This window comes from Lytechinus variegatus, chromosome 4, assembly GCF_018143015.1.
Source record: "Lytechinus variegatus isolate NC3 chromosome 4, Lvar_3.0, whole genome shotgun sequence".
Lineage (NCBI taxonomy): Eukaryota > Metazoa > Echinodermata > Echinoidea > Temnopleuroida > Toxopneustidae > Lytechinus > Lytechinus variegatus.
In genome coordinates this window covers 8,659,414-8,672,370 of record NC_054743.1, presented here as the reverse complement: position 1 = coordinate 8,672,370, position 12,957 = coordinate 8,659,414, and the positions used below count along the sequence as shown (strand labels likewise).

The following is a 12,957-nucleotide window of genomic DNA, read 5'->3' as shown; positions in this document are numbered from 1 at the left end:
ATGTTATATCAGGGGGCGCGGAACGGTTTTAAAAGTGGGGGGGGGGGGTGACTGGCCATGCGAAAAATCACAATCAGATGGTAATTTTTACGTTTTAACACGATTTTTTTGGTAAAAATTGGTGGGGGACTGTAGCCCCCAGTCGCCCGGTTCCACGCCCCTGATTTTGGCGTACGTGACATGGACTTATGTCCTGATGGCTGCAGACCACCCTTATCTTTATAGTGATGGTTAATCATTATCAAATTCATTAAGATATAAATATTTATTGAAAACAGTTTTATTAGGTTACATATATTTGTCAAATAATTTTTTTCCGATAACACAACTAAACAATCACATATTCTTGCCCTTTAGTCGGTGTTGGGTTATGGCCAAGAGGTTCTGATGACAGAACAAATAAATTAATGATATGTACTGAACAATCAATACTGATAAACAAACATTGCGCAGAACATACATGGAAATTCCCTTTACTCAACAAAAAATATCAGACGATTCATAAGATAATGAGATTGGTGATTTCAAGCGACAAAGGGGCGTTTCATATTTACATAATTCAGCTCGATAACTCGATCTGGAAAAATAATATAGATTCAGTTCAACGGAATTTGTTGATGCAAAGAAGAAGTTGTCTACAGAATCAGATTTTTTCTAACTACCACCTGCATAACCAGACAAAGTAAGTATGATTCGATCAAATAAACATGAACATGGATGTACTTTTGCAGGGTTTAAAGTTTTTCGGAAAAAAATGAATTAACTTCTTCATTTCGGGGGGGGGGGGGCTATGGTACTTTTGCTCCACCGATGCTGGTCCTTATCGGTTTATTTCAATTCATTTTATGTGTGTGTGTGTTATGTATCTAGCAAGAGAAACAAAGTGGTTTACAACTACGGGAAACGTTTGGGCATACAAACAAAATTGGTGGTATGGTGAAAAACGTAGAGTGGGTAGGGGCAAGAGAGGGGAAGACAGGAAGACAGACAGAGGCAGACAGGGCGATAAAGAGAGAATGGAAGAGGGAATTTTTAAAAAGGAGAATGGTAGGAGCTCTTTAGAACATGATGGCAAGAATGAATAATTTCATCATATTTTAACTATATAACATCTAGTCTAATACTTCTATATATGTAAGATGATTTTTTTAAGGAAGGGCATTTCAGGTGTAACCATCTTTAGAAAAAAAATCTTCACAAGCATAGGTTGCAATATTGGGGGACACTGAGCACCTTCGACTGATTATTTTAGGAAATCTTAAACAATCCCTTTAATTTGTGAAGTCTTTGTAATCAAGCACAAAAGAATCTTGAAACAGTACTTTTATTTTTATTGCTCTTTTTAAATTTCTTCATCATATCGCAAGGTGTACTAAAAACAAGTCTTTTTTTCAAAGCAAGTTACAATTACATAAGTTCATCATCAAAAAACGGAACACCTATCAATAAACTTGCGGTATGGCGAATGTTTTAATTGTACAAAGTAGAATAATGAAATGTGAAGGCGAAGACGGATGTGGAGATGTGTATTTAGGAAAGGAATACATGGCAAAACTGCAAGTGACAGAAGCAAAATATTATTGGCTATGCGATAAAGCAATTTGGATTATTGTATTGATCAAATATGATGTAATATTGGAACAATCATTTACAAACTAAGGTAATGGGTGAAGGATGAGTCTTTTCGAATCAATTTCATTGTCTCTTTTATTCTTCCCATTTACGGGCCGAAGAAGAGAATGCGAGGACAAGAACTGGATCCAGGGATGGAACAGGGAGCTGTCATGGATGGAGATGAAATCCAAATTCCTGAAATAGGAAAGAATGTAAGTGATTGACAAAATGTTAAAAATCACTCGTATAATTTAGTACCAGAATGGATATTGATGGGATCTCTCATGCATGTCGCATTGTGTTCACAGTATTTTATTTAGCAAGATATTTTAACTATTATATTTTATCAATATCATCCGAAATAGTTTGTTTGTTTCGCCACCGAAAGATATTGTTGGTTTATTTATAAATTATTGTTGTTATTGTTGGCCTATTACTGTTCTTTTTTTTTGGGGGGGGAGGGGTGAGGACCAAACCACAAAACTGTCACAGAAGGGGTATACGTTAGTGTTGATATTGTACTATTACATATAATGTTACTTTAGCTAATAACTGACTAAGTAAACCTTCTTCGATTCGGTTTTGTGCACCTGTGCTTCCTAAACGATAAAAGTAGATCTAACTCAAAGCGAAATTACTTCAAATAAAGATCAATCATCTACCGTAAAACATCGTTTTTTATCCTTAGATCTTATTGATTTATAAATCGTGCGCATTATCCAACGCATCAGTCACTTCACACTATACCAAGTTTATTAGGTTACGCAATCAGCGCAATGGGGTAATAATTTTGAGGGGTTGAAGTTTTAGTGGTAAAAGTCAAATAAATTAACCAATAAAAGAAATTCGATGAAAATCATGATGTTGAAAATACAAACGAATTATTTGACCCAAAATATACAAATTGTGTGAAAAAACACACACACACACACACTAGTATGCCTACACCAGCGGTCACGGATGATGCATGGAAATGAGAATTTTGCTAAGCGGCCATCAAGCATGTCAAGCCATTCCAAATAGATGTATATGGTGGACAGATGAGAAATGCTTCTAAATTATTTTCTATCATCCTTGTAGTAATATCGTTGAAACTGAACATGGACCTGCCTGTAAAACCATACACGATCCTCCGTTTTTATTGCCGGAGCAACGATGTGCGTCCAGAAAGCCTACGTATACATGGTATAATTGCTGGTCTGTGTTTCTAGATATTCCCGTTATGGGGGAAACTATAGACATCAAATAAAGAAAAGCTGAATATGATACATTCTAATATTTACAATATTTTTCATATTGTTTTTTAGGAGATGCTATTCGCGGTAAAATCCACTTTAGAAAATGTACAAGATGGGACCATCGAGAAAGAGGAATATCACCTCAAGTTGGTAACGGACGGTTATAATAAACAGGTATGCATCTGAAAATGATGAGTAGTTAAAAGAGAGAATCAGATTTCATGCCTTTTTATTTAAATAAATTATTTTTTTTCATAAAAATTATCGTTAATGAAGACGATGTTCTTGCACTTATCAATTATATATATATATATTTATTCACTTTTATCGTTCTTATTACAAACATTATGATAATCGTGATCAATTATCATTAACATGACTATCATGTTATCGCTAGACGGAATTGATATTATAATCACCAATACTATCATGATCTCTCCCCCCCAATACCCTCTTTCCTCTTGTCGTTGCTTCTTTCTTCTCTTCTCTCCCCCCCTGCTTTTCCTTCTTACTTTCTTTCTCTGTGTCTTCCTATAATAATGTTTTACTAATTACTATTATTACTAGAATTAATGTTGTAACTAATATTTGTAATGCTAAATTCATTATTATCATTTTTGTAATTTTGTTGTAATCGTGGCAATCATCGCCATGATCATTCTGTCATTATTAGAGTGATAGTTATCTTATCCATAGTTGGAGAGAACGATAAATCAGTATCATGAATATATCTCTCCCCACCCCCCCCCCCCTCTCTCTCTCTCTTCCGCTCACTCCCTCTCTCTGTATGTCTCTCCCCCTCCCTATTTTTTTTAAATTGAATACCCCGCTCTCATCATTATTTTTATCATCAAAAGTCCGGTTGTCTGACTGATGCTGAAGTGCCATTGGATCATTGTACGGTAAGATTCAGTTCTTATCTCATTGTCTCTTTTTATCATGTTTATGTAGATTCTTCTCCTCCTCTTCAACAAAACGTTTATTTTTAAACACTTTTCATAATCAGGATTTTTCATTACTTCATTTAATTTGATAATGATGACAAACCATCTAATATGCCAAAAAAGAACTTCAATTTATTATTATTATAATTATTGTCAGTAATATTATTATCATTATTTCTATATTGTCAGTAATATTATTATCATCAATTTCATCATTGCTATTTTCATCATCAGTGTCAGTATTATTTGATCCATTATTAGTATTATTGTTATAATTTTAACCGATATTATTTCTAGTTTTCAGGAATTAGTATCAACAAATTTCGAGCTGTCATTTGGCTTATAAGATTATTATTAAAAAAAAAGATTCATGAATTCCTAATAATTAGATTGTCTTTGTTTCAGAATGGAATATCTCGCGCTTCAGAAGAGGAATAGAAGAAAGTCATCATTTTCATAATTATGATGAAAATGATGACAAGCTGTCCTTAGAATGTCCAGGTCCTAGGTCAAAATGAAAATGATAAAAATATCATCTCGCGCTTCGCGATCACATCATTTGTTAAGAGCGTTCCATAATATCCACTTCACGATTTTCCTACAAAGTGCTTGAATTAGTGATTAAATTGACCCTTTTTAGATAGGAATGTCAAATATTTTCAACTCGCGCTCAGCGATCACACTATAGATTTTCATGATAAGAAATATATTCAGAATGCCCAGATACTAGGTATAAATCTTAAACACACGCAGGCATGTTTATTGAGATACACATCTTGTTCTTTATTTCAAACATGCTTAATTATCTAGTTTCAGGCTAAAATTTTCTGCTCGCGCTTCACGCTCATATTAGGATACCCTATTACCCATTCTTTCATGATTTACAAAACATGAATAGAGTGACCCGTTTTTAGGTCTACATGTGAATCTAATTTTTTCCCCCGCTCACACTCCGTGCTCGCATTGCTTAGTTATTAAGCCTATCCTGCCCATGAATACAAAATATGCTTAAAATTTCAATTTTTAGGTTAGAATTTCAAAAAATTTCAGCTCGCGCTTTGCGCTCGCTTTATTTGATTATTGAATATGTATCGCTTTGTTGCTATTTACAAAGAGTCCTCAACATGTCCCTTTTCGATCAGTTATATACGGATTTTCTTCAGGATCACGAACATTGTCCAGAATGTTTGATTTTCAGGACAATACATGAAATCTCTAAAAAAAGTACATGTAGCTTCGCGCTCGCACTATGGCTTATGAGATTACTATGTTTTATAAGAATAAAGTAAAGAAGTTACTGTTTGGAAGAAACAAACAAACATCATCTTTGAGTGGCCGATCAGGGAAATGGGTGATTTTTTTTCGCCCACCCCCTCTCTGATTGGCAAAAGCTGGATCCGCCCCTGAAGTTAGGCCTATACTTCAGCACCACATGCCAAAAAATCGTTCCCAGTGCCCTGAGGATTGAATAGACCAAGGTTATCGGTAGTACTTGTTCAGTTGATTTCCTTGCTTACCATGCTTACCGAATCTGTCTGCGTTGAGAATGCTTGTATAGTTCACTTCACTTTCGTTTCTCTTTTAAAATATTATTCTGTCCTAAATCAAGGAGAGAAGAAGCAAGCAATAAAGCACATTCTTTAGTAAAAAAAAGTACCTATTACGTGACTAAAAGTGTATTATATATAGTTTTTATCCGTTATTTCTTTTTGTTTTTAGTAAGCATTTGTCAATGGTTCATAAGGTAACATAAAATATTTCATTTATAATCTTTAGGTGATGGTAGAAAAGTTAACGGCAATTTTCAATGATGTAGAAATGGGTTTGAAGAACGAAGATGACTACTTTTTCGAGCTCATTTCACCTTCATTCTTTTACACGGTAAGCTTGTATCCCTTTGTTTCGACCTTTGGTGGTATTTATGAAATAATGCTACAGTCATGTGATTTACAAATCCCCTTACAAAGAATGCATATCGATAAAATATTTTCATGTTGCCTTTAAATCATTGATCTATATACTTTTTTGTATGATTTGTTATATAGGCTCACTTGGTTCTTAAATACTTATTTCATACATGTTACGCACTTTTTAACATAAGTATTCACAAGGTTAATCGATGCGTATAGACCTATTGCACGTACTGTGGTCATAATACGGTAAACAAAAAGTAATCCCCACCAGTAAACCTGGTTTTAATTCACAGGGTTCACCAATGTTTTACAAAGATTGCAAAGATTCCAAGGTAAAAAAGTCAAACGTTAGTATTGCATGCGACAAACGTGCGCTTAAAATTAGTTTTCGAAAGCTTCGCCATTTATTGAGCAAGGGGATCCGATCACTTGGAGTTGCCTTTCGTTCGCGAGTGATTTTACAATAAAAAACTTAAGCCCCAGTCACATATAGACCCCGGACCATCCCGGATCTGATCCGGGGTGGTCCGGGGAGAGATCCGTGTTGGCGCCTTGGGCATCCTTGGAGGTCCGGGGTGGTCCGTGTTGGTCCTTGAACATCCGGGAGGCCAACACGGCAGTTTTTGACTGTCAAAAACATCCGGCGTCATCCGTGGACTGCCGGGTTGGCAAAGCCATCCGGGATGGTCCGGGTAGGTCCGTGTGGCTACTGTGTAGGTTCGTGTGGCTGCCGTGTAGGTCCGTGTAGCTGCCGTGTAGGTCCGTGTGGCTGCCTGGAGTATCCTTGGCAGTCTGTGTTCTTTTTTCCCATCAAATCTTTACAACGCTATTTACTTTATGAACTTTTCAGTAGTTGTTAAACAGTTGACACAAACATGCTTAATTTATTTATGATTAAATGGATGATTAAATGATTCAGGATATTTTCTTACGCTTTGGAGATTGGCCTCAACCTAATATTTGTAAACTTAGTGCATGTATGAATAATCCGTTTTCTCTTTTTTTTCTAATATTTACGCCAACTTTGGCTGATATTATTATTTCACATTTCATTTTTTAAAATATGTTGTATGTATATGTTATGTACCTGTTACATCGAAATTGTACATTAAGTTTTAAACTACTGCCCTTCATCGACAGTTATGTGTCATGACCTGGGCCTATCTTAATTTTAATTATGTTTTCAATTGAATTGGAAAATTTCTTTCCTTTATTGTGATTTCAATAAAGTGATATCAAATCAGTGGCGTAACTAGGATTTTCCACGGGGGGGGGGGGGCAAAATCGTCCGCCAAAAAAATGACAAGCCAAATTTTTTTTATTTAATAAAAAACGGTTTTCAAGCACAAATAAAGGATTTCGTACCCGAAAAAAGATTGACAAGCGAAAAAAAGGTTTTCAATCACAAATTGGAAGTTTTGAGTTTTGATATCTTTTTTAAAAACATCATAAAATAATGTTGCGACAAGGATGAGAAAAAATGAATAAAGAAGTATATCAGCTCATATTATGAGCAGATTTAATTTGCCGTGCTGGTCAATATAGCTGCCGTGTTGATCCTTGAGCTGACGTGTTGATCCTTGAGCTGTCGTGTTGGTCCGTGTAGCTGACGTGTTGATCCGTGTAGCTGACGTGTTGGTCCGTGTTGCTGACGTGTAGGTCCGTGTTGGTCCTTGTCGCTGACGTGTTGGTCCGTGTTGCTGACGTGTTGGTCCGTGTAGCTGACGTGTTGGTCCGTGTTGCTGACGTGTAGGTCCGTGTTGCTGACGTGTTGACGACGTGCTCTGCCGGCATGGTCCGTGTAGATCCGTGTGAAGCTGCCGTGTTTACAGTCATCCGGGGCAAAACTACCCCGGACCTCCCCGGATCATGCCGGCATTGCCGTGTTGATCCGTGAGGATCCGTGTCTATATGTGACTGGGGCTTAACCAGAGCAATGCTAATCAAAGCATGAAATAAGCTAGACGCGCTAGAAGGGTCACCATGGTCACAGTGACCTTTGTTCTTGTCCAACGTATCAATAGTCAACTCGCTCATTAATCCCCTCCCTCTTTAATCTCGATCGAGCTTATAAATACACATAGCATTAATGTGCAATTGAAATAAAACTATTTCATTCTGTTTCATTTTTATTCTCTCTTCATGATTTAAGTCAGGAGAGTATCACCTAAACGAACAAATGGAAACCACTGCTTTGGCGTTCTCAACTATTCAGGAGTTTGAGGTAAAGTCATAATCTAAAGTGTTCTTGTTTATTATTTGCATTCCTCTTACCGATAAAGCTTGTTTTCAATGCATTCAATTCATAATATACGCTTGAAGGACTGCTTCAACCAACAGCGATCTATATTTTGTTTCAATGGTCATAATTAATACCTCCCCCTTCGTCTCTCTCTCTCTCTTAATGATTTAAGTCGACAAAGTACCACCTAGACGAAAAACTGCAGTCAATGATCCTGGAATTAGAGGTAATTAACCTTTATTAGGTTTATAGTTCTTCATTGAAAATGAAATGATGCTTTAAAACTGCAATTATCTGGACCAAGCAACACTTATACTTATTTCGATTATAGAAGGTTATTCTTTCTTTCAAGGCTACTAAACAATATATTATGAAAAAATATATTAAAGGAAAGTAAGCGTATTTGCCATCACTTGTTAAAAAATATTTGGTAAAATTTTTACCACCACGAGGGTTTTCATGTGTTCAACCGATTTCAAATTTTGGACAGTATTTTACGCAATGCGGGAAGCATGTTGTCCAGTAAGGTTAAAAAATAAGCAGCAATTACTTTAGAATGGGCAAAGGTTTCATCACATTAGACAAATAAATATGCCTAAAAGAAATGCCCAATATTGGGAGGACACATAATAGCCCTCATGGACCATTTTTACCCAATAGTTTTAAGAGTAGACAAGACTGAAATATTTGATGAACATTACAAAATTTTGACTGAATATTGATAGTTTAATAAGCTCTTATTTCTTCTCTAAAACAGTTTGCTGCATTTTTTTTAATACTTTAATTTCGAACATACTGAGGATTACTTGCTTTGTTACGATTTGGTATGCAATTTTTACTGATTTGATATTTTTGTGCAACTTTTTCTGCAAACATGTTTATGGAATTGATTAAGTTGACCATAATTTTTTTGTATCCGAACAACCGTTCAGTGCACGATACACGCGTGAATTTTGAAGAAATTCAATCTGGAAGAAAAAAAGAAGAAAAACAGATACCTTTATAGTTAACAGGTTGCTCTAGTCATGCTAGTGATAGAACAACTTAATTGTATGTGATATTATTTTTGTCCAGATGGGATCTGATTTCGGAGAAGACCTGTCTTGCCGAAAGAAAATAATAACAGAGGTAAATATACATTTTAGTTGTGTATATCACTTGCATTTATTATCACCCCATGACTAATGCAGTGGTTCACTCATTTCGATTACATTTATCATTAAAAGAATGGTTTATGGCCAGCGTCGGACAACAATTGCTCTCTGGCCAACTGTTGTTTTTGTATTTTGGCTCGGTATACCTAAATGCGAACAAATTGTACAAAGCATACACACAGTAACCGTGGTAACGCTCATATGCATTCAACATTCTGGCATTATTTTGTCCAGTCTGTCATAGATATATTCATATAGGAAAATTATTTATGTAAAGAATGAGGGTATGGTCAAATTGGTATACCTTATTGTTATTATATTATATTACAAATTACGCAAATTGCAAATAAATAATCAAACCAGGATCTTAATCCTGAAGTGTTTGGCAATGTTTCGGTATGTTGTAGGTTCATTAACCCGAGAAGACAATAATTCCCGTTATTCCGATACTGAATTCGACATCGAGCTAAGGTCCGTTATTTCAGAGTTTGTTAGTCCAATAATGTCATTCGCATGAGATATAGTATATGAGAAAAACCATTATGAACCTTGTTTCATTTTCTAGCAAACCTTATTTCGTTTGCGGACTAACGTACCTCTGGGCTACTTACCTCAAGTTCAGAATATTGAATTTTCGGAGAATTCAGTGTTAAAAATAACGCACGTTTACAATTACTTGTCCATAATGGTATCTCGAATGTGTGCGTGCTGCAAAATTTGATGGGTGCTTAGTATAAGAATGTAAAACATTAGGTCGAAATATCTGTCCCATACAAATTGAAAAAAAATATGCGAAGAAATTATTAAAATACAATTGTATATTGCGTTATTTGTCATAAAAGATTGTAAGGGTGAGGTGGGGTATACATTCACCTGGAATCGAACCAGTGGCCCTTTGGTTACAAAATTAAGCATAGGACCTAACCATAGGACCGGAATGTTTCCAAAAGAGATTAAAACGTAAGCAGAATATTTTGACACCCTAAACTCAAAATTCGTCAGTAGAAAGCGGGCATGAGCCTGGTATCTCATTGAGACAACATATCAAAAGTTCATTAAAACCGACATGAAATAATGGAGATATTGCTCCAGAAAGACATAAATGAAGAACCCCTTCTTAAAATGAGGTGTATCTCAATCGTATTTGTATAATAGATGTAGTGCTATACAAAATGATGCACATTTATGAGTGTGTTATGGCGATAAAGCGCACTCGAGGATATTTGCAATATTTGCCGATAACTTTTGCATGTTATCGGTAATATGCCTGCATCGGCACTAACATCACGAATTCAAAATGTGCATTATTTGTTATTTTTTTTTATAAAGCGCCGACATGACGTCCCTTTGAAAGATTGCGTAATTCAAATTGCGTCCCAGTTTTTACGCGCTATGGGGGGAAATACAATGCACCGAAAATACACCCTCCCCAAAGGGAGGGGGGCACAGTGGTGCACGAAAATGCATGGCTATAGGAGGTTGTGTATGTATAATTAAAGGGGGAGTTCACCCTAAACGAAAATCTGTTGTAAAAATACCAGAAAAAAATAATTAAAATGGTATTGGTGAAAGATTTAGGAAAATCCATCAAGTATTATGAAAGTTCGGTTTGCTTGACCTGTATCATTACAGGTCAAGCATACCGATCTTTAACAAATAGGAGTAATGCCGAAAATTTGTTAAATTATAATTTCCTCCTATAAAAGCCTCTTAATTTACTATTATGAAAATTATTGGAATTTCAAATTTTCATGTACTGATTTGTTACGCCATGTATGAAGATCTGCCCCATATTGCCTTAATTTCATTTTTATTTTCAAATATTAACTTGTTTTAATTTTTGATGGATTTTCCTCAGACCGATTCCAATATGTTTTTAGTATTTTATTCTATTTTTCACACTTTTTGTCAGGGTGAACTTTCCATTTAAAACATGGACACGTGACATGCATTGGCCTACGCACTTACTACTGGCTACATCCTTGAACCCGTTTTATAACATCCAATTCATAACAATGCTGCCTTTTCCATGTTTATTGATTCACAGAAGAACAATCTCAAACGAACCCATGAGCAGATGATACAAGACGGACAGAAACTTCATTACGTCTTTGGGGTAAATGCCTTGTATTTATCCATGTCTGAATGGCCACTTGAAATAGCAAATAAACTAAAAAAAATGTTGTTTCGCGAATCTTTGTATTTTTCGGACATCACAAGGAGGCGTGGCTAAAAAATGCTACGTCGCGTTAGCTGACGTGGTAATTTCGGGAGGGGGCGAAATCCCAATCTAGCTGGATTTTTATATCGCCTTTGGCCTGAGGATACAACGCGTTTGCTATTATTAAGCTCGAGCTACCATTGCCGGTGATTAGTGCATGCAACGAATTAATTTTGCCGGATACCCACTCACCTCACCCGGGTCGAGAGCCGCACAGTGTGAATACTTTTCTTGCTGAAGGAAACAAGCCATAGCTAGGATTCGAACCTACCCTCTGTTTGAAAGGCGATAGTCATAACCACTAGACCACGTCGCACCCACATATCGTAATAGTTAGGATAACAAAAATGATAAAGACGATTTCAATTATATAATGTTGTATATGTATTAATACTTTCAAATACATAACGATATTTTTATTGCTTCACAGAACAAGGACAATCTCAAATGTGCCCGCGAGGAGATAATACAAGACGAACTGAAACAAGATAACTTCTCTTGGGTAAATGGCTTGTATCTAAATATGTTTTTAAATTTATTATTCATTGACCCCTGAATGGTCAGTAAATTGTATTTACCCTTTTCTGAATGGTCACTTGAAATAGCCGAAAATCATTTTAATAAAAGTAATCATGATACCCATGAATACCATGATAGCTATAATATTAAATATCTATATTTTTGAAATTAACAATGATTATCATGAGAAAATCATAATTATGATATTTAAAATGATAAAGATGGAATAATGAAGATTTCAATCATATAATCGTCTATATATCTTTACACATTTGACTATCAAATACATAGCGATACTATTATTGCTTCACAGAACACAGCCAATCTCAAATGCATCGATGAGGAGTTAATACCAGACGAACAGAAGCACGATTTCGTCTTCGAGGTAAATGTCTAGTATATATCCATGTCTGCATGTCATTTGGAATAATGTACAATTTATATCACTGATCACGATTGTGCCCTACCTTTCTTGGTCGAAACTTTGACCGACTGATTCGTATTTTCAGTAATGTACTTTATACAACTGTTTTATTCATAATGCAATGACTTTCTTTTATTTAGATTGAGTTAATATTTAACGATTCCATATTTGCTAAATGTACATGTAAATGATTGTGAATCTGTTCAAAACACTATGTTTACAGGGGCCTGCTAATGACTCGTTTCTAGTCTGATATTCAAAAGAATGTGTACCTCAGATTGATTTCTACTTTTTCCGTCCCTCCTTCTTTTTGTCTTTCCTTTATTACAAAGTACGTACCCAATTATATAGATATTTTTCCACACTCTACTAATGGGCATTTTCTTTTAGTAGATCCCTTTATTTCCATTTCCGCATAACTGTTCTACACATATTTTTTTGTATTCATCGGTTAATTTGCCTCTGATTTTATATCATTTTGTATTATGTTTGAGTGGACATTAAACATAAATGGTCTAATAAATTAGTAGATTACATGGATTTATTCATTTGGGCAATGAAAAGTTAAAGGAAATTAACGTGGTGTACTAATCAAAATATATTTGTGTGTTTTCTTTGCTTGTCTATTCAGAAGCGAGCAGTTGGCGGGAATCAGGGATACATATCAAAGATCTATATATTACTCTGT

At 35.4% G+C, this 12,957-nt stretch overlaps 1 protein-coding gene across 1 annotated transcript; it reads left to right on the top strand.

Annotated features, from left to right (window-relative positions):
* The first annotated feature begins 1,732 nt into the window (after positions 1 to 1,732).
* Positions 1,733 to 8,195, top strand: LOC121412462. Its single transcript, XM_041605274.1, has 6 exons — positions 1,733 to 1,826; positions 2,922 to 3,026; positions 3,710 to 3,754; positions 5,573 to 5,677; positions 7,862 to 7,933; positions 8,124 to 8,195. Exons 1-6 carry the CDS (start codon positions 1,740 to 1,742, stop codon positions 8,193 to 8,195), a joined length of 486 nt encoding a protein of 161 aa, XP_041461208.1. The 5' UTR covers positions 1,733 to 1,739.
* The last annotated feature ends 4,762 nt before the right edge of the window (positions 8,196 to 12,957 follow it).